Source organism: Numida meleagris, chromosome 2, assembly GCF_002078875.1.
Source record: "Numida meleagris isolate 19003 breed g44 Domestic line chromosome 2, NumMel1.0, whole genome shotgun sequence".
NCBI lineage: Eukaryota > Metazoa > Chordata > Aves > Galliformes > Numididae > Numida > Numida meleagris.
This window is the reverse complement of record NC_034410.1, coordinates 15,957,275-15,980,742: the sequence shown is the minus strand read 5'-3', so window position 1 is coordinate 15,980,742 and position 23,468 is coordinate 15,957,275. Positions and strand designations below refer to the sequence as shown.

General features: G+C 40.2%; 1 protein-coding gene across 1 annotated transcript in view; it reads left to right on the top strand.

Moving 5' to 3' along the window:
* Positions 1 to 19,518, top strand: part of GPR158 (G protein-coupled receptor 158) — a 186,915-nt gene extending 167,397 nt beyond the window's left edge. The window contains exons 8-11 of the mRNA XM_021387850.1: positions 6,969 to 7,107; positions 10,594 to 10,699; positions 13,073 to 13,219; positions 13,984 to 19,518. Coding sequence (XP_021243525.1) covers positions 6,969 to 7,107; positions 10,594 to 10,699; positions 13,073 to 13,219; positions 13,984 to 15,426 — 1,835 coding nt within the window. The 3' untranslated portion in view covers positions 15,427 to 19,518. The remainder of the gene's footprint in view (positions 1 to 6,968; positions 7,108 to 10,593; positions 10,700 to 13,072; positions 13,220 to 13,983) is intronic.

Here is a 23,468-nt window from a genome sequence, read left to right as displayed (position 1 = left end):
GAAAGTGGTCAGCTGACTTTAATAGCAGTGGGCAATGGAAGGAATGAGGAAGGGCAAGCACGTCTCTATAGAAAAAGGAATAAAATGAGGAAGTATAAAGGTTAAGTGGGGGGGGAAATGCAGAAATGGGGGGAGTGCCTGGAAGCTGTCAGCCCTACATTTAATGCAGGGAGACTCCTACAGAAGAGGCAGGTTGCTCATGCTCAAGTCAGTGGATATGTCTGCATTGCCAGCAAAAGCATCTCTCATCTTCCTCAAACCATGTGGTACACAGGCTGTGGAGTCAGCATATGCCTGGCACTTGCCCAGGTGGGCTTGCAAGGCAGTCATGGCAGCTCAGGGGATGAAACCTGCTGTGCTACAGTAGCCTATGGACCCCTACTCTTCTTTCAGCCGCACACAACCACAAATCATGTGAATTCTGGTAGTGAAAATATGTCAGGATTTGGCACCATTCATTCTTCCTTCTCACGTAAGTCTCTTTATTGCTGTGCCTGGCATGTTAAAGGAATCCTGAGATACGGTCAGAGAGACAGATAAACCTCTGCTAATTTATAATTTGCTAGGAATAATTCAGCACTGAAGACCCATACATGTAAATACAATTTGCTGAAATACAGAACAACCCATTCAGCCTAAGAAAAAAGCTTCTGCTATGACATGGCACACCTCTCCAGCTGGGTAATTGAATGCAGTGGAGACAGAAAAAGAACACACTGGCTGGCTGTGGAAGAGCAGGACATGGGTTTTTTTTCTGTTTAAGAGTGGTGTACTCAGCTCCTGAAGGCTGAGTGAGAAAATGGATGGCAGATCCATAGAGCAGTTCATTACAGTAGCTAGAGTTATGGTTTGTATTCAAAATCTAAGGGAAAAAAATGTAGCTGTGGAACAATACTGTTCTGTGAATAGTGCAAAGTTTGGAATGCCAAATGGACTTAGTTAAAGTTATACTTGTAAAAGGTTCTCCCTTCTTAAACACGTGTGATGAAAACATGCAAAGTATTTCACCATCTCTGGAGAGCAGTGTCCTGTACTTGTCCTGTGGTACTGCTTCTTAAGCAAAATCAACCTGGTTTGATATGGAACATCATACTGAGTCACGAAAATTGGTTTTAAACCTTCAAGGCTGTCTTCTTTTTGCAGGTAACATTTAAGCAGCACAGTTAGCATGAGATGTGGCTGATGGCTCAGGAGAGCTCCCTCCAGCTGCCCACAGCCATGCTCCTCTGAAGAGGCACCAGGAGGAAGTCATTTCTGGCAGGGCTGGAGAGTTGAGCATCAGCCTAAAATGACTCACTTTCCCTTCTAGACCATGGCAAAAAGCAAACTCATAGTTCAGGATTTAAGCTGTTTACAAAATGGTTAAATTTATTTTCACTGTCATCTTACAGTGACAAGGTGGCATTATCCCCATTTTGCACAGCCAGCACTGAGGTACAATAAGATCAGGGTTACATGGTCCATCTAATCTGGGTGGCATTTTGCCATGCTTTTGTCTGAGTTACAGAGTTTGGTCATATCTATGTAGAATATGTTATATATGGTCTCATTAGCCAGGAATACATCCCTGTGTGCTCAGTTCTGCTGCAAACTGCAGCAAAAAAATTCTAGGTTGGCCCCCAGCTAGCAAGAAGAATATGTTGTGGGGTCGTCTTTGTGAAACATGGCTTGAATGGTGACTTTTGCATTTGTAGAGGAGCTCTGAGGCACAAAGTTAGAATTCAGTTCTCCTGCGTGTGCTCAAGACCACTTTTTTTCTCCTGCAATCTTTTGTCTTATTCACTAGGCATCTAAATGTTGTTTGCAACAAATTATACAGCTTTCTTTATTAACCAACCTTGATTTATCTCTGGAATTGCTCTGTCACATGCATTAAATGAGTCTGGAGTCTGGTCTCCCAGGAGATGATACGGTTAACTGAAGATTATAACACACAAGAGCAATTTAAAACTGCATATGTGGTGTTTTAATTTTCGTGATGTTCAAGTTTTAGAGATGCCAAAGCTGTAAAAGTAAGGATGAAGGACTTTCCTAAGGCTTCTAAGAAGAATTAATGTGTAAATCCTGCTCGAAAATCGAGTTTCACATTTCTTGATTTTCCATGTTTCCTTATATGATTTTTGCTTTCCTGAATCTTTTTTCTTACTTACCTGATGTCGTACCCTTACTGCCATCCTTTGCCATGTGTAGGTGTTCTTCCCTTGCCCTCTCGAGGAAGGAGTTACCAAAATCCTAAATGGGAGAAAAGTGATTTCTATCACTGCTTTCAGTTCCCCGTATCTCATTCCACTGCTCCATGCAGTCAGCTGAAATACTGACATCTGCAGAGCAGTGAGCAAGGACACAGATGGGTGCTGGAATTCACTTGTGCTGGGGATGGGTCAGCAGGTGTGGGTGAGGAGCAGGTCATTCTGCATCATCTAGGTGAGGTCTGACAATGCAGGGCTCAGAGACGTCACGGAGGTACTGGAACAGGTTGTCCAAAGAGTTATGGATGCCCCATCTCTGGAGGCATTCAAGGCCAGGTTGGATGGGGCCCTGGGCAGCCATGTCTGGTGGAAGGTGTCCCTGCCCATGGCAGGAAGGTTGGAACTGGATTATCTTTTATGTCCCTTCCAACGTTCTGTAATCCTATGGTTTTGTGACTGTCTCTGAACACAGATGTGCCTTGTACTGATTTTAAATATGAAAGAACAATTGCCAGTACAGACTACTGCATGTTTAGCAAAACCTTAGTAAATACACTGATCTTCAGGAAGTTTGAGTCAACAAGACCAACCTGAGTGTATCTTTCTTTACAGAGCAGATACATATCATGCACTGTGGATATCTCATTGTTGCTCATTATCAGAAGGTGCAGAATATGACCAATGGCCTAGGTAGATCCCAGGTGGGCAGACATAGTGTGCTCCTAGTTGGTGGGTAATGGAGCTAAGTGTTCCAGAATTCTCCCTTTTCCAACACAATGGGCGTTACAAACAAAAGGAATGATCATATTTTTAAAAGGCTAAAGAATATATATAACTAGGCAGGTTGATTAGATAATGCAAAGATCAGATAAAATGTTATATTAAAAAAAAAGTAACTGGCAAGATATACATTTATAGATGAAATAATTTGTGCACATGGCATATTGAGGCCACATTGTGTTTACATCTCACCTTTCATTCATATATTCATCCATCTGTGTCTCTAAAGCAGTCATTTCATTTCTTAGTCTTTTGTCTGTCAGAGATTTGCATCCATCTGAATGCCTCATTTGGACAGTTATAAGATAGCTACTGCAAATTTTTTAAGAGCTTTATTTTTTTGACCTCACATTCCCTGTGCAGGTATCTGTTGACAGGTCACTCTCGTAGGAATTCCCATCATTTTTCAGAAGCAGAAAAGAAGATACTTCTTTTTCTTGTGCTTAATAAGTAAAAAGGGATAATTTTTAAGTCTTACGATGAACCATATTTGAAGGAATAAGATCATGGATTTTGGACTTTGAATTTGGTCTTGATAGGTTTGCATTATGGTGATATAGTCCTTTATTTTTCAAGTTACTCTTCCAACACCAGGCTTGTAGTGAAATCTTATTGAGCAAGCCAGATTTTGTTCACTATAGATTATAGTTTATTATAGATATTTTGTGCAAGACAGTCACTAATGTGCAAAGAACAAAACTAGAAAGACCTCAGAGATAAATCATGCTTAAATATTTTGCTCTTATGTGTTTCACTATCCATCTAGCAATCCAGCCATCAACTTAAAGTTAGTTACATCTCTGTTTCCTATAACAAATATATAAATACATTAGCTTGTTTTATGTTGAGAGAGCAGAAAGACTATATAGGAAAATAATACAGCAAATTTTTATAGTATCTTCAAATTTTCATTACAAAATGCTCTAATAGTATGTAGCTAATTATGTGAATACATACATAAATGTGCCCCTCAAGCACAACTTCTACACAATACATTTAGGCTGTGTAATGAGTGGTTTTGATAATAAATTGTTTTTCAATTAATACGTTTCGTTTGTTATCACTAACAAAATTATTGTGGTGTTGATTTTGGCAACCACAGGAACTCTGTTGTTTTACCTTGTGTTTTAAAAGCTATTTCCCATTTGTGTTACATACCAGATGTCACACTAATTATTATCTACGTACAGGAATGCCCTCTCTGCTCTAACTGTAAAGCTTTTATAAAAGATTATTCATTAAACAGTGCAAACTGCTATTGTACTCCGGTATATTAATGCTTTGAAATAACCTCTTCTTGTCTTAGGAGCTCTGTGTGAGTATGATCGTGAAACTGAAAACTATGAAATTTGCAGAATTAATCACATCCAAGGATCATTCATTCCTACTTACTGTAGTTCATTGTAATTCTCCTTACTATGTGAGTGCAACTTACACACTTTCATTTGTGTTCTGAGACATCTTGTTTTCTTTCTCAGTCTGGATAAATATATATACATTCTTGCAAATCTTCGAAGTTATGTCAGATCTTGTTTTAATGGTAAAAATAAGCAAAATTTGGCCCACACTTCTTACTTTGGGAATACTTGCAGCACATGTAGTTTTCTACATGTACTTTCATGCCATTAAAAGCCCAGCTTTTCAAACTCAACTTCTCTTAGCACTGGTAATTAATCATTTCTATCAGTAAGAGACTTGGGACTGTTCTCACTTTGGTTGTAGAAGAGAGAAAAATGAACCATGGATACTTTGGGGGTGTATGCCTGTTATTTCATACTTAGCTTATACATTATCTTTGCAGCTCTACTGCTAATTTGTTTATTCATTTATTTATTTATACTGTGGTACACTTTGGAAGAAAGGCAGGATGAGAGGAAATAGGCTACGTGGCATGTTCTGGGGAATGCCTTCTGAAATAAGGGTTTCCATAGAACATAGGACAGTAAAATACAGTAATTTGGCTTTAGCAAATGTGAATGGATTTCCTCCTTTTCAGTTCCTTCTTAAATCAGTACAGAGCAATTAGAGCAATAAATTTCATTACTTTGAAGAGCAATACATTTCAGTGCCATGATTCTGCATATGCAAGAAAAGTGTACTTAGAGAAAACAAAACTGATAATATTTGAAAAAGGAGCCTGTTGTCTTATTGAAGTAAAATCTGTATTCAGCTTGTTCAGAGAAGACTTAAGGAACAAAATGGCTTGATAGGGGATTCCTGTGTAGGTGTTTTTAAGAAGCTAGAATAATACATAGAGGAGTTCAGTGGTAACATAGCTTCTCTACGTAGAAGATATTCAAAGTTTTCAAATGCTCTAACACTATAATGTATGTATCTTATAGCAGTTACAGACTATTAAAGGTAGAAGGAACTGGAGGGCCTGCTGTCATGAGATATTCAGTGAAGACGTTTTATTTCCATCTGTTGATAATGAGGGGGGTTAGAAATATTTGTGCACTTATCCAAACCAAACCAATATCGATTGGCTGATTGCCACCATAGAGGGAAGTCACAGATCACCTGTTCTAGTTACAGTATAACATGTATTTGCAAAAAAAAGTATGATAAATAACTGATTTTCCAGTACATTACATCTTGCTGTATTTTTAATTTAATTTATTTCTATCTTTATACATAGTACTAATTTAAGACACAGTGACAAAGTCCAGAATTTCAAAAACCAACACAAAGCTGAACATGGAATTTTCCTTTAGTGCGAGTCGCTGGTTGGATTCAGTTCAGAGATGAGGAGCTGGGGAGATGAGGGTTCAACCCACCTACCCAGACATCTGAAATCTAGCTACTTGGGGTAGTCATCAGAGTGCTTTCAATTCTAAGGAGAAACATGACATCTTGCCTTGTTAGGATGTGGCGACCTCCACTGCAGAGCTGGCTGCTCACAGGCAGCAGGAAGACCACTGGCTGAGCATACGTGAGTTCAGTCCTAACCTTCCTGCAAAATACAGCAGTCAGAGGATTAGTTACAAAAGTTCAACAAGCCAAAAGCAGTGTGTGAGTAACAATGGGATTACACTCAATTTCTGAAGCTGGCCCAGAGCAGTGCTGGTATCCCAGGGCTCTCATACAGAACTGCACCTTGGTGCTCAGGCTTAACCACTTACAGCCATGCCAGCCCAGAATGCAAGGCAAGGCACAAAGGGGCCAGCTGTACTCCTGCTACGTGGCAGAGCTGTGTTTTCTTCCTGCAAGGCAGGTTTTTCAAGGTCAAGATGACATGATTTCAGTTGTATCAAAAAGCAAAATGATGTTACAGCAGAGGAACTTGCAGGAACTTGCAGGCAGAGGACTGGTGGGTGCAGATGACTTAGCTCTAACAGGATAGTCTAAGCTGATCCTGACCCTTTCTTCCTTTATTCATTTTTCTTCTAAGAGAGAAACACGTCATTTGTTATAATAATATTATGCCCTCAGAAGTGACTCATAATATCATGGGCACCAGCAAAATTAACGGTCATGAACAGTGGAAATTTTTAAACCCAAAATAGATTGTTTTATCTGAGTTACAAACCTTTGAAATGAAAATGTTGACTTAAAAACTTTTAAAGTTAGCAGCACCAGTAGCTGCCTCTCAAACAAGAGCCAAAGCTACAAGTAATCATGTTTGTTATTTTAAGTAATGTCAAGCTTCTGTAGTACCAATTTGAAAAATGAGCAAGCAATTATTAGATATTGTCTCAAGGAAGAAGTTACTAGATATTGCCTTAAAAGTTTGTGTATTGAAAAGTTGAAACACCATGAATACAAAGATTCCTGATATAGAAAAAAAGGGGTGTTTAAAATTAAAACCAGATGTATGATGTACAGTAACAATATCTGAAAGAGTTTGAATGCCTATGCGTGTAGATATATATATTTATACGTATATACTGTCTTTATATAGATACTCACACATGCAGAAGATACTGTAGTACTTCAAATTTCCTTCCTTTTTCATCTATAAAACTAATTGCAAATTATTTCTTTTTGTTCTTCTCACAGCTGAATTTTTATTCCTCTTGTGGGGTGTTTATCTCTGCTATGCAGTGCGGACAGTCCCATCAGCATTTCATGAGCCACGTTATATGGCTGTTGCAGTTCACAATGAGCTCATTATCTCTGCTATATTCCATACAATTAGGCAAGTGATCTGTAGATCTAGTAATTAACTATTTATCTTTCAGGTTACATATGGTGCGACATAAAATGGGTAAATGGAATAGGATGCATAAGGGAAAGTCTCATAAATATTTAATTAAGTAATTACTAAACTTAAAACTGTTCCCACAGAATTCAAGAATATTTATGATCGACTTGTAAATCATATATTTAGGGTTGTTTTTTTCCCTGTTGCTAGCTGATGCGTTCTTTGTTTGAAGTTCAGTACATGTGATAACCTAGAGGTAGGAGAAATATTGTCTGTCTTGAGTCACTTACACACCACTCACTGGTTTGTATCCCTAGAAAAGCAGCAGGTAAGAATGTTGGTTTATATGAACTTGTCCTGGTGCGTAACAGATTGGCGAAGTGCAGCTGTGTGTTGAGATAATTGCACTGGTTTGTGCATGAAGCATAGTGCTTTATATGCTGGCTTAAAAATTGTTGTGCTGTAACAGTAATATAAGGCATGTATTTCTTTGAAAGCTTATAATGAGCTCAATGTTTCACATTTGCAAATTATCAGAATAGTAACAAACAAATAAGGGTCTTTGCCAGAGCTACGTGAAAATCACCTTATCTACCTTTCCCTCAGAGCGCCTCGTAATAAGGAATTCGGAATAGCAAGACAGCATGAATTTCAGCTCCCACACCAGGAGATTCTTATAACTTTCTTATTACATTCTTAGACCTTCCTTTGCCTCCTGACAGACCTTATCTACTCAGATTTATTTTTTTTTTACACCACTCCACTGACAATCTTCAAATACTCCTCTCAGTTTCTAGGTCTGTCTTGGAGCTCACATTTCTCTCTGCCTTCTTGATGTTTTCTTCCATGTTGCAGCATTTTTTCTGAGTAAACACCAGCAAAAGAAAGAAAATAAATCTTTCATCTCTGTTCCTGCCAGGTGCTCTCTTTCCCTGCCATGGTTATAAAGTTCATTACGCTTCTCAGGCTTGCAACTTTTTCTTTCCTTAATCCTCTCCTAGCCCCATATCTTGACATCCGTGTGCATTCAAAATCTTGTTTACTTCCTAACACAAGCATATGAAAAATTGTTTTTAAAATTAGTATTTGGTTGAAATGTTTTTCTTTTGATTCTTGATAGGGTAGGTGGAAAACTCAGTTACAGTACTTTTTAATTGCTTACAACTAATACAGTACTTTTGAATTGCCTACAGATAGTATGGTAGCCTTTCAGTGAAAATTTTCCCCCACTAATTAATGTTACTAAACCATACTTTGGTCTGTGGCAGAAGATACAGCACAGTGCATTAGAAGAAGTACGTTGTGGACTGCAAGTTTCTTTTAACAATTGGATGGGAGTACTCCTCCAACTCTGAGGATTTTACTTGAAAAGCACTAGGAATATGAGAAAAAGGAGGGACTCCTCTCTCTTACATAGACCTGCTCCTATTGGCATTTCTAATCAGGCCAGTGGTTTGCTTGTTTTCAGTGGTAGATTTACAGGCTTCTTTCATTTTTCTGAAATGTCCCTCATGAGATGATGTACATATCCACATACACAGGTCTTAACCCAGTCTCAGGTTTACTTTTCCTTACGTGCGTTTTTTCTTCCTTCTGCTTCTCTGCCAAGTTCTGCATGTAACTGAAAGAGCTGCAGTGTAAGATGTAATATTTATGTGATATATCTGAATTGCCATGAAGTTGAAGGCACTGGGGTCTTGAAGTATACCTGCTATTATGTTGCAGCTATCCAGTCCAAAAACTCCTGGAGCTCATAGAAGATTAATGTGAGCACCAAATAAAACCTTGAATTGTTTATGTTTGTTCTTTAAACATAGGATTCCCATTCCAGAAGCAGAGGGTTCTTGATTACCTTATGTTCAGCGTAGTATTACTTTTCTGCATTGCACTTTCTGTTGTATTATCAAGAAAAATTTCAATGGAAAAATCTCATTTGAATATAAACTGTCTCTACAGTGATCAGGTGCAGAGCTCAGTGCTTACATGCCACTAGCCCATCTCACTGCCCCTTCTTTCTGATTTTCTGTGATTGTTCTTAACCCATCTGCCTTAGCCCTTCTCTGTCCTCATCTTCTCCCTCATGACTTCTGTCCCCGCTCTTTTGTTACTCTTTTTTTCTCCCCACTCTTTTGTTACTTTCTCATTATTATTGGCCCCAATTTTGCTACATTTGTATTCAAATCTGGCATTTCCGATATCATTACCTAGGTAATCACAGCCTTATAGACTGCTGCCAATACAGTTATATCAGGACTGCTGGCCTCACGAGTTCTGCTCACTCAAAGACCTCAAAGACAGCACTCCCTTGATTACCCGCGAAGTTTGGCTGTTTTTCAGATGATGCCCCTATAACTGCCTGTGCAATCTTGCCATTCCTCATGGCACTATCTGTAGCTTTTTGCTCTGCTGTTTGTTAAATCCAGCAGTCTTTTGTGTCATCTCCAATAGTTCTCCTGTTCATGTATTGGACCCTCAGCCTGAACCTTGTCATCTGCCTGCACACCTTAGCAGCAACAGCTGTATTATCAGAAAGAAGAATTTCTAACATTTTATTGCATTCATGAAATACTGTATTTGCAAAGTAATAAACAAGAAATGATTAATATATTATTGTGGCATATAAGCCAGTGTTTCATGCCAGCCTATTTCTGTTAACAAAAGCTTCTGCAAAATGTGCATCTGTGGTCTTGAGTAAGCTGCAAATCTCATTTCGATGTGAACGATTTATGTAAACCTGCGAATTACAAGCCAGTGGTACATCCATTCATCCATTGCATTGCTTACCATTTATATCTTTGGGAGCTCACTAAAGCAGATAAGCCAAGCTGCTTTAACTGCAGTGCTTGCTCTACCACTCTTTTAGAAAGCTCAGCAAGGAATTGCTCCATTTACAAGGTTCAGCCACTCATTTCCTAGCGTTTGCAGGACTTTGGGGCCGTGAGCGGTCCTGAAATCAACACCATTTCTCTGCTCCCCACTGAAATGCATGTTAGTTCTGTCCTCTCTTTGTTAGCTTGTCAGCCGCACTCTGTAGCTGCGATCTCTGGACATCCTCTATTTACAAAGTGCACTGCAAATTATCGTAGTATATGTGCTTACTTAACCTAAAATCATCAGTTCAGATCCTTAATGCAAACTGCCTTAACTCAGTTCATGCCAAAGACTATTTACACTACCTGAAAAAAAGCCAGCTAAATGGAGTGAGAACATTGGAATAAGCAATGTCCTCTAAGATCTGTTGTTTCTTTTATATTTTGTTTTGGCTTGTGGTGTTGTTTTTGGTTTTTTTCCTGAGTTGTTTTGAAACTGTGGTATATAGGTAAAGCATGTGAATATAATGTTTAGTCTGTGTGAAACCAGTACAAAACAAAACCAGTTGTGTTTGGCCTTTCAATGAAAAGAATCCTAAGGAACATTCAGAATGTCAAATCTAATGCACTGGAGAAAAGACAGTGAATTGCAACACAATTCTTTTTTCAGATTCATTCTTGCTTCAAGACTTCAGTCTGACTGGATGCTGATGCTGTTCTTTGCACACACGCACTTGACTGTGACAGTCACTGTTGGGCTACTACTGATCCCTAAGGTATTCTGTTCTTTTTTCTTTTGTCAAGACCAGGAAGATAAGTTTGTCACGCAGAAGCAATTCTGTATAAAATTATCAAGCAACTGGTAGAAAAGGAAGATATAAAATTTGGCTGTGATGCCTAAAAATACATCTAATTTTTTTCTTTTATAAACTCTTACATGTTTTGAAAGATTCTTTCTTTCAGTTTTCAAAATTCCATAGATTCGAAGGGCTTTTATTTTCAATTTAAACTAAACAAATGAAAGGAGAAGATCCTGCCTAATGATCCCTACTTCAGGTATTTGCTTGACTGTGCCACTGGCAGTGTTAACTGAGATCAAAGAGTTTGGGCGAGGGCATAGAAAGACTAGGGTAGACCGTGAAATATAAGTGGGATGAGGAGCTTGGACATGCCATGAGATGGAGTGGCTGGGACCTAAACCCAGCAAGTGTCACTGTGTGGTGGTTGCACCCTGATGGGCAGCTGACCTCCATCACACAGCTCTGTCACTCCCTCTCCTCAAAGGAAGAAGGGAGGAAAATAGGATGGAAAACTGCTGAGGGGTTTGAGAAAAGGACAGGGAGATCCTTCACCAGTTATCATCATGGGTAAAACAGACCCAGCTTAGAAAGATTAACTTACTTTATTACCTATTACTAGGCTAGAGCGATGAGAAACTAAAAGCTAACTAAATCCACCATCCCCCCATCCATCCTCCTCTATGTCCTCCACAGGAGCAGCACAGGCGAGCAGGGAAAGGGGCTGTGATTAGTCTATAACACGTCGTCTTGCTGCTCTTCTATGGTCACTGCCCCTGCTCCACGCAGGGTCCCTCTCACAGGATGCCATCCTTCCTGAACTGGTCCTACGTGGGTTTCCCACAGGCTGCAGCTCTCCAGGCACTGCTCCAACATGGCTCCATACCATGGGGCTCACCCTTCAGGCACTGCTCCACATGGGTCCCCACAGGCAGCAGCTCCCCCAGCCCTCCTGCCCACTTTGGGCTCCTCCCCACGGGCTGCAGCATGGGGACATACCAGTCCTGCATACCACAAAGAGACTGCCCATGCTATGGTGCCAGCAGCAGGGTGAGAAGATGAATGTGTGCGGGGCACAACAAGATGCAGATGACAGGATGCAGGGAAGAGAACAGAATGAGCTTTGTGCACTGCGGCACGGCTTTCAGAATGGAATGACAATATGTCAGTCTCACCAGGTGTAAAAAAAGCCCTGGGAAGCTCCACCTGTCTCTTGCACCAGCCTGTAGGATTTGAATGTAGCTTTCTTCTTGTGCAATACTCCAAAAAACAAACGACTTTATAACAGCTCTTGAAATGACTAGTAACATTAATCAAAAGGTCAAGAATCAAAGGGAGCAGTAAAGGTGAAAGTTGCATGAAAAGGAATAATGCTAGGAAATTCAAGTTAATGCCCTTTTCAGGTTAATGTTGCCGCTGATTCTATCTTTTCCTGATGTGTCAGATCAGGATTTGCTGACAAACTCTCAAATATACATATATTAAACATTCATAACCAGAGGACACACTGATGCAGCCTTAACACTGCAAAACCCTGGTTTTTTTTAATGATTGTACTAGTCTTTAGTAATTGTTTCATTTTCTATTTTTTATCCATTAACTTAATTACGTATCTTCAGAGATGCCTTCCCAGTCTAGCCTAGAAAATTTGTTAACTTTTCTGAAACTGACCCATAATGATCAGGGTTTCCATTTTTAGTTCATTATCTGTGTAACAGTGTACAGACTTTTCTTCCAGCACCCCAAAGAATTTAGGGAATGAAGAGAAGATTCACAAGGTTTAGTTCCATTCATAAAGTCCTGAGGCCAGATGACTACATGGGCAAGAGAATCACAGATGAGTGAATCCATATGAATAAAAAAACAGCTGACACAACCTCTCTTTCTAGTGCTTGATATTACTTTTTTTGGCCACTCTATTCATTTTCAGGGTCAGGATCCAAAATGGGAGAATTGCTTTCTGCAGGATTATTCAACTGCATGGAATATGGAATGTAGTCTCATGGTTTTAGCAATCTAGTTGGAAATGCTGGAAGTGTATTCCCATAAATTTGTCATACAAGCTTAATGTGAATGCAATGCAAAGAGGCACAAACAAGCATCAGAACAAGTACAAAGGTTTTTTTCTAATGCAGATTTCTAAACCCTTGATTAGTGGATAATCCACCATTAATATGAGTTCTTCCGCATGATACTGATTTTCTACAGGACACTAGTTACACCAGTGATGCCTATAGGTATTGAGTTTAGAAAATCATACTAAATACATTGTGGTCAATTGTGTCATGAAAACTGTTGTAAACTTTTATAGTGCACTCATGGCAACATCTTTGTTCTGAATGTTTATTGCAGTTTTCACATTCAAGCAATAACCCAAGAGATGATATAGCTACAGAAGCTTATGAAGATGAACTTGATATGGGTCGATCTGGATCCTATCTGAACAGCAGTATCAATTCAGCATGGAGCGAGCATAGTTTGGATCCTGAAGATATTCGGGTATATATAACTCATTTAAATATCATTTATTTTCAAAAGCATTTCTTCCATGTTGGTAAATTCTGAATCAGTTTGAATTTTTTTTGCAGATACCAAAAGAAACAGGTCAGCTTAAGTCTCTCAGTGACTGTGGTATCAGGCCATGTGAAATATCTTGGAAAGAATAGACTAGCATAAGAAGAAGCTGCACTACTAGTTGTAGTAAAAGTCTTACTGGAGGCTGAGGAGGAAGAAACATCCACAGCAAAAGCTATTAATCAGTCAGTTTACGTCGGCTCTTTGAATTGTCTGGAGACACAAACAGCATTTGGTGTTGCTGCGATTAGTCATTTGTATATAAATGATATATCATTTTAATAAACATGAGAGATAGAAGAAAACTCTGCTGTTGCTGTCTTACATGATAAAAGGACATTTCTGCCTGGAACTTGTCTGACTTACAGTCCCAGAACACAGAATAGCTGTAAGAGTCAGTAGGAAAACTTGCACCACAGCATTGTATGAATGTGCATTGGCTGTGCATGCTGTCTGATGTGCAGCTGTGCAAGGTAGCTGGTTTGTACACTAGGGTTGAAGGTGGTAGTTTTAAGGTGGAAAAACATGAGATTCAACTTCATTTATGGAAAAATGGCTTCTTTGAGAATTAGTAAAGAAAGTGGGATAAGATTAATGTCGTTTTTAGTGCAATGGGTAATGCATTCATTGGGGTGCTTGTTTGGCTTTGCTCTGTTCATACTATTTTTGCTATTTACTTTGCTTTACAGGACGAGTTGAAGAAACTATATGCCCAGCTTGAAATCTATAAAAGGAAAAAGATGATTGCTAATAACCCACATCTCCAGAAAAAAAGGTGCTCTAAAAAGGGCTTGGGGCGCTCGATAATGAGGCGTATTACAGAAATCCCAGAGACAGTCACTAGGCAGTGCTCCAGGGACGAGAAGGACCTGATGGAACACAGTGCTGTGAAAAACACAGCTACACTGAAGAAACCCCCACAAGATTCTACAAGTTCTGTAAAGCCAAAAGAAGAAACTTTGAAAAACAGAGTCTTCTCATTAAAGAAATCCCACAGTACTTATGATCATGTCAGGGATCAAACAGGAGAGCCTAATAGCTTAACTACAGAAAGCACAGAAGTTACAGCTGCTGACAGTTCGCTTCTGGATTCCTTAACTGGTAACAATTTAACCAAAAAAGCTGAAAAAGTTGAAGCAGCATCAACTGAGTCTGTCCCTTTGGTGTGCAAATCGCTAAGTGCACATAACTTAAGTGCAGATAAGAAGCCTCTGCATCCAAGAACATCTGTGTTACAGAAATCCCTCAGTGTTATTGCTAGTGCCAAGGAAAAGACTCTGGGACTAACGGGTAAAACGCAAAGTCTAGAAGAAAGCGCTAAATCTCAGAAATCTCAGCAGAAAGGGAAGGAAGGCAGCAAAAAGCACTCGGCCTCCGATAAAGGGGAGCACAAGGATTCTCACCGGAAGAACTCTACCCAATCTGAGGAGACAAAGAAAACCCACAAGTCTGGCATTATGAAGCAGCAAAGGGTTAGTCAAACACCTGCAAATCCAGACACAGGCCCGGGTAAATCTCTGCACAAGGACACTTTTGACATAGGAGAAGTTTGTCCTTGGGAGATATATGACCAAACTCCTGGTCCTGTGCCTTCTGACTCTAAGATTCAAAAACACGTGTCTATTGCTTCCTCAGAAGCAGAGAAAAATCACCCTTCCCAGCCGAAGGGGAAATCTCATCATAAGCAGAAGATGCCTGAGGGCTATCAACAGTCAAATCAGCAGAGCCCACAGAAGTTGGAGGCAGCCACTCGGGAGGTGCAAGAGCAGCACATCTTTGAAAATGATAAAAAACAGTCGAATTCCAAGTCTCAGGGCTCCCCTGGGCTGAAGCGCGAGAACGTTAACAGACATGCACCGAATGTTTGTGGGGGGGAGCATGAGGAGCTGCCCCAGAAAGCTGCAGAAAATGTCAATAAATTGGTGGAACAAAGAAAAATTGCCTCTTCTGAGGGAAATGTGCTTTCTGACTCCCGTAAGCCAAGTAGTTACTTGCAGCAACCTTTAGCATCTCGAGCTGAAGTCTGCCCTTGGGAGTTTGATACGCCAGATTTACCAAATGCAGAAAGAAGTGTAGCTTTATCGAACACCTCTGCTATAAGTGCAAATAAAACAGCAACACCTCGAAAATAAGAGGCTTTTGGACTGAGGAAAGCAGCAACACTGAGAAGAAAGACAGCAGGAAAGACAAAAGGAACTTAGGCCAAAAGGATCTGAAAATTCCTAAGGAGCATCACTTAAATCAAAGGAATCAGCACAACAAGTAGGAATTAAGCAAAGCAAATTATTATTATTGTTATTATTTATTTGTTGAGTGCCAACAATGAGATTAGCGGTGCCCAGAATGTGGTCTTTGCTCCAAGGATGTTACTGTGTCATTGAAAGAAACTTGCCTTTGTGAAATCACTTCTCCTTTAAAAGAAAATAAAACACCAGAAGTTGGTAACAAACGCACACTGTAAATCTTAACAGAGTTATTTCTGAATGTCACAACTGGCTTTAACTTGCCCTTGGGACTTTAAAGATCCAACAGAAGTAGGGCGTAGAAAATGTCCTGATGGCAAAAAGGAGTACTGATGAGCAGCTTTTAAAATGACGACTTTTCACTTTGCGTATTTAATCTCGATAGCACTGCTAACTCAATGCATCCCAAAAATACATTTTATATAATGATTGCTCTCATTTTCTTATTACTGCGTGTTTAAGTACATTGTTGTGTCTCATATTAAAGCATTCCAGATTGTATAATTTTTGCAAATAACTTTGATATTATGTGACACAACAACACATTTATGCAATCTGCAGATACTTTCTTCTTATTGCAACTTAGAATACCTGCTATAGACTTTTTGTTTATATATAGAAGTACAGTAATCTTTCACTGGCTGTGGAAGCCGTATCTCTCATTGGGAAATTCCTTTGGGGTTTGGGAATTTTTTTTTGTTTCCTGTGATTTATATAGTGAACTTTTTGTTTTACTCTCTGTTATTTAAATTTATAGTTTGATACTGTATTATTCAGGGGTTTTATACACAGCAAGTTACTTGTTATGCACTTCCCTGTTAATGCTCATAGACTTTGTTAATAGTGAAAATCCAGTCGTCTTAGCTGCATATTCTGGTAAGTCTTAGGACAACTTATCTGTTGTTTGTTACAAATTGGAAAATATAATCTAAAAAACCAGAATACCAACTCTAAACATCCATGAGGGTGATCTTGTTCAGTATTTCATACTGAGCATATCCTACTAAATGAGACAGGCAAGAATGACAACAGATATACCCCAGAAATGATGACCTGATTTACTAAAACTGGACAACTCTGGGAAATATATCAGCTAGTTAACAACAGTTTACTGTTTCTCCCTGTTAGCAAACCTCCAGAAACTGGTCTTTGGAGATACACAAGTGAGGAGAGAAGTCCGAAATATTACTCTTCCCCATATAGGCAGTGGTAAGAGACAGTAGGAATGAAAAATGATGGGCATCTCTCTCCCACTCTCCAAACCCTTTTTTTTTTAATTGACACATACATTTATGGAAAAAGTTACTATTTAATATAGTGCTAATTTTCAGTAATGGCTACAGCCATCATCCTGTGTTTGAGCTTAATTCAAAGATGGCCCATTTACAACTATGAGTCTTGGTGCAAAAGCACTCATGGTATACCATCAGGGCCTAAGAGGTATCACAGACAATCTGTGTACTACTACTAATAAAAATTAGGTTCCCCCCTCACCCTTCTAAGTTTAGTACCAGTGAAGTGCTATTCACTAGAGTTGGGTGTACGTAGAGTACTCCAAAATAAAGACAGCTCAGTCCTAAAGAACTTGTGCAATTTGAGAGAAGTGATGGGATTCATTGGAAGATGAAATGAGGATGATTGAATAGAATATGTTGTTTAATATATATACATAATATATATATATAAAATAGATATTTATATATGTTTAATATATATTTAACATGTCATATACACACATGCACATACACGTATGTAGTATAAACTGATTTTTGTGGCATCATAGAAAAAATGGCTTAAGATAAAACGCGATGATTGGAGGGACTTAGATGATCTGGGCATTGGGAGGACATTTTTTGTCCTTTGAAAAAGACAGGAGAATATGGGTATGTCCACACTGACAGATGGGACAGATCTTCCTACTGCCTCTGCTGAGCCCAAACCTGGAACATGCAGATGCTGAGCCAGCTGGAAACAAGTCAGCTCAGGTCTTGGTGCTGTCTGAACACTTTGGCCTCGCTCATAGATTCTGTCAAGAGTCAGAGCTTGTGAGCTCCAGATTACAGTGGACAAACTGCCACAACCAGCCTGGCGAGGTGGGATGGTGCTCGGTTCCACCATGGGGACATGCCCCCTGGGCAGTCCTGCCTCTCCCAGCCCTCTTTTCCAGGGTGCAGTTATGGCCTAGATCTGGTCTCTGCCTTCAACACACATTGTCTTGCCAGAACCCTGACCTTGGCCATCTGTGCACTCGTTTTGCCCACACAGTGCCGGTGGTGTCCCATGTGCAGCCCAAATCCCGCTTGCTACTTATTTTGCAGAAGGGCTGAGTTTAGAGCCCACATGCCCAAATTCCCCCTTCCCCATCCCAAGCATTCACAGAACAACTTCAGTGGGATTTGATCGGCTGGAACACTTCCCTCTACGCTTCCCTGCATGGGAAGAAGTCCATCCTAGGAACGCTTTCAGGGAGTCCTGCAGGTGCACACTGATGCTCCCCAGAGAGATGCACATCTTCAAATCTTCTGAGCATGGTGGCCGTACTCGTGAGTGGAAGAATGTCATGCAGCACGTCCAGGAGGTGGTTGGTGAACAGAAGGCAGCGCTTTGTTGGAGCCAGGCTTTGAGGTTAGAAGTGGGCATCTGTAAGAGGGTCACAAAAGGAGATTTTTGTACATCCTCACTGCCTCTTTGAGACAGACATTCACAAGGAGCAGGCGCCAGTCCTGGTGCCTGCACTTGTCCTGCCCTCCCTCCTTTACCTCGAGGAGGCTGCTGCTTGGAGTATGGTGCAGTATCGGTGGGCACCTACCCCAGCCGTGTGGCACCGCTGTCTCTTGCAACACTGAGCCCTTCATCTATGGCTGTGTGTGAGCCACCACTCTGTCTACGATTCCTTGATCATTTTATTTTTCCTTTCTTTGTAAAGACAACCTCATTAGAAAGGCAGAAGCAAAGTCCACTCCTTAGCTGGTGTAACTCAGCCCAGCTGCACTGGCAGCAGCAGAGTGAAGGCTGGTTGACCAGGGAAAGCACTGGCTTATGTATTCTGGTTTGGTTTTGTTTTTTTTCATCCTGACCCCTTCCCTCACTTCTTAAAAAATGGCTGTTATGGTTCTTTAGGCTTGTTGTAGTCATACATCCTGACTGATACAATTGGAGAGCTTTCCTTCGGAAAGCAACAAAGCTTTAGCAACTGATATCTGGGCTACAGATTCAATTGGTACTTTAGATTATTTTGCACTTAAGAAAGAGGGGCCAAACTTCACTTGACTACTATATTTCACTATGATGCTGCTAGAAACATTGCTTAATGAAGACATACTAAGTTAGACATAAATAATGTTCTGTATTTCATAGATTTTTCTCCACCAGCATATATTGGCTAGATTGCTTAGTTGTCTTTTTCTGGAGTTTCATTGTCATTACTCAGCCAAGAGAAGTGTGACTCTAGAATTAAGATGTTTTCTAGCAGATCTGTTAAGAGAAAAGATAATAAACACTAAGGTCACAAACATTTGCTAGGTTGTCCTTTTAAATGCATGTGCAAGCTGCATTTCTCCTTTATTTCTAAGCCATGGTTTATACATAAATAAATTTATACCAACCTTATTAGACTTGTATAATTTATGCAAGATTATACACTTCAAAATAAAAATGAGTACACACCTATCATCAGCTTTGGTGGCATCATAGGCCTGAAACCAGACAATACTTTTATATTTGCTCTCCTTAGGCTTTTGCATGCATATAACAACAGGCAGGCCTGAGAAAACACTGCCTTTTGACTTTTAACATTTTAGCTACTCCGAGTTGTAGAGTACATAAAGCTGTAAGTCTCTTCACTTTATAATGTGATTCTTATAACAATGTTATCTGGCTACCGACAGCATCCACCATGAAATACTTGATAGATTTATGTTGTAATGTGTTGCAGCATGTAAATAATGTAACTTCTCTGCAATAAAGCACATTTATATGAAATCTGTCTACAGCCTTTTGGGTTGTGAATTTTCTCAAGTCGTTACTGATCCAAACTAAACAAATAAAGCAGTAAACCTGAAAATAACTGAAAGTGAGTTTTACAGCGTATATGACCTGATCACAACGTTAGCATTTTCAGGAGTTTCCACACATTTTCTTGACATCAACCTTTAGACTTTGTACTGTGTTCTGGATTTCAGGTTAAGGAAATTGCATGGCCAACAGCTCTCTTTTCACAGTCACTGCAAATTAGAAACCAAAATTGTAGGATCTACGCTACATTGTCTTGAAAGTAATGGCAAGTAGAGCACAAAAGATTAGGAAATAAACAGATGATATTTTATGATGTCACTGTAAAAGTCTGTAGGCCACCTGTGCAGTATGTGAGCATGGGTGGATTCCTCATCTAATGTGTATATGTGTATGTAAAGTGTATAGAAAAGGTAACGGAGATGATCAAAGACAGCTGCTGTGTGAGCAGTGACTAGATCAACTGCAGCCTGTTTAACATGGAAGAGAGATGACTGAGATAGTGATGAGGCCTACATACAATTACAAATGGTCTGAAGGTGATTAGGAAACCGATATTTGCTAGTTTTCATCATCCAGGAATTACAGAACACCCAGGGTGACCATCACACAGCAGTTTAAAATAAATGAAGCTTTCTTCCGCATATACCATAATTGCGAAGCTCATTTTCACAAGTTGCTGTGGATACCATGAGTTCAAAAAGCATTAGGCAGGTCATGGAAGAGAAATGCACCAAGATGCTTGAAAACAGAGGATAAAAACTCTTAATCTGCAGGTTGCTGAAGATTGTATAGTCACCTTGGTTTATTTTCGTGATCATCTACTACTGGATATGAAACTAAGTGAGCCTTTATTCCAGCACAGCCTTTATATGTTCTTATTTCTGTGTAAATACAGATAGTTGGACTTAGTTTATTTTCAGTTATCAGAACATTTTTAATTAATGTCCCATTATTCACGTAGGAGTTCTTGTAGTTTCTTGCACTTCTCCCAGTGCTTCCTGGGTTGAAACACTGCTGTTTCTGTAACCATCCTGAGTCATGATATCCAGGGGTGATGGGGCCACGGGTGGGAGAGGAAAGGAAGGGAACTACGTACATTCAGTAAATGAGCTGTGCACAAGTCCTTTACAAGTAAGAATTCCATCTATCAGGAAAATAAAGGCTGGAAATTTTCCTCTGAACCACTTCATGGTGCTCATCCCAAAGCTAGGGCTTTCGCAGACACAGGGTGCCATAACCAGCAGCGGCCTTCTGAGCTCCACTTCTGACACTTCTCGGCTTCTAAGGAATGAGTACAAGAGAGAAATTGACTTAGTGGAGAGAACACAATGTGGGGCCATCAAGATGATCTCCTGTGAGGAGAGGCTGAGAGAGCTGGGACTGTTCAACCTGGAGAAAAGGAGGCGTGAAGGGGATCTCACCAATGGGTGTAAATCCCTGCAGGGAGGTGCAAAGACGACAGTGGTGCTCAGTGCCAGGACAAGAGGCAATGGGTGCAAACAAGAGATCCAGTCTAAACTTAAGACCTTGACCATTCTGTGAATAATGTCCAAAGCGTTATGGCTCAGGAACTCCTCAGGAATGGATTAGTGACAGATGGCCTCATAAGACCAGTGTAAAGGATGCACACATACATGCATAAAATGTGAAAGAATGTGCAAGACCAGGTACTTGCATGTATTCTGGTTGAAATTTGATGAAATGTGTCATTTATAGCTATGGTTTCTATGACTTCTGTGCTTCTGTTGTAAGATGGATGTCACTCGAGAGGAAACTGAGGCTGCCCCTGCCCTTCCTGGAGGAGCTGGGCTCGTCTGGCTGGGGGATCCCCCCGCACCCTGCCAGTGCTGCGAAGAGGGTATCGAGAAGGCTGAGATGGGCTCTTCACAGCAGGGCAAGGTGGGAGTGCAGTGGAAATGCTAAGTCATGGCCTGAACCAGTGATTGAGCACCTGGTAGGAAGACAGGGCCAACCCAGGGCAGTTCTGGTGCATGCAATGCCCCTGACTGGAAGGGGTGGAGCCAGGATCCACCCCTTCCTAGACCTCATGTAGGGGCTGGCATTGGAAGCAAGCTATCTTGCTGGAGATCACTGCATATCCGAGGCCTTCTGAAGGTAAGCAGCTTCTTTCCTTTATTTCTCTTTCCTTAATTTCTGTGCCCACAGCTGTTGCATTTGAGCAACAAGATGGACTGCCCTGACAGCGTTGACTCCCACCTTAGGGTTCAGGTCATGCAGTTGTTTACACAAACACTTCACTGTGTACCTGATCTCTTAATAGCTATTGTAATTAGAAGGCACTTTGCTCTTCTTCTAATCCCTTCAGCACAGAATCAATGTGAAGAGTCACAATGAATAGTGACAATCTTAAGGAAAAAACTGATTTTGCCCAGAACTGGCCGGGGAGAGTGGTTTTAGCTGTGTACGTTAAGTGATTGCTTGACCCTTTGCACAGCTGAAAGAGCATCTTCAGAAAAATTTATATATATATAATATTTTTCTGTGACACCTAAGTACTAAAATTCATATTGGAGTATGGAGGAGCCACGAAAGAAATTCTGATTTTTTTAATTTTTTTTTTGTGAACCCAATTCTTCAAAGTAGCTCTTGATTTGTTCCAAGATTACAGGGCTGCAAACCTGCCTGCAGAGCTGTTATTTCAAGCTGAACACTTCTTTTTTTAATTAATAAAATAGTATTTTTTATAGGTTGGAGCTAACTTTTTCCAGTTCTAAAAGAGCTAATTTAATCAACTCAAAAATGAGCTTTAGCAGAGCTATAAATTTAATAAAAGGTAATAATTGATTGTTTCCCTTGGTGAGGCAGGCCTTCATCCTGTTGCAGTATTCAATCTTCTGGTTCTTTAATACTTGGAAAATTGAACTTTCCGTTTCCATCCGTGCAGGTGATTTTTCTTTTTTTCATTTACTTACGTTAGCTCTTTCAGTTGCTGAAAGCATACAAACAAATCAAACGCTGAACACTACCTTCAGATTGCTGCTTTTTATGCTTCTGGATGTAGGAGCTGGGCCTAATTCTTCATTTTGCTCAAAGTATGGGAAGGAGTACATTGTACCCAGAACAGCCATATATTTTTCAAATGTGCATTTATGATCTTCTGTATAATACAGATATACATACTGTATATACAAATGTACCAACACGAATATATGACTCATTTAAATGCTTATAACTACTATTCGTAGTGCACATAAATAACCCATTTATCTACGTGTTGATTTATACAGAAGAAAAACTGTGGTGTGATTCATTTTTCCACTACAAACAAATGAACACAATTCAACTTGCAAAATGAAATGGAGTGTAAGGTTTGCATATGAGAAATCGCTCCCAAATCACTTTATAAATCTCTGAGGACACGGCAGTGAGAAAGTGGTGCTGGTGCAGCCTCTTCTGGCTGCTGCTCTCTGCAGGATGGGGACAAAGAGCCAGTCCTGACATTTATTCTTTTTTGTCAGTTTGTTTCTTGTTCAAAGTGACCCCAAATTTACGGACTCGCAGCAAGAGAAGACCCACAAAGTCAGCACGAGGCCCTGCCCCCCTGCAGCCTCCTGCAGAAACGGGCTCCACCGCTAAGCCAGGGGCACTCTTGGCATGGCAAACTGTTCTGAAAGTCATGAGACCACACGTGAGCTGCATCCAGAATAATGCATTAAAGACCACCAGGAATGAGGACTGAACAGGAGGGGAGGTTATATGTTTGACACCATAGGTGCTTTTTTCACCAGGATTTGGATGGATATACCACAGACTCATTTAACTAGTCCATTAAATGCGTGGAGCTGTGTGATGTCAGGATTTGGTTCACATTTACATCAGGGGAACTGAAACACCATGTCAGCAATCCTCAGGATACAAAACTGTTCAGGAACAAAGAAACATTCATCCCTTGTCCC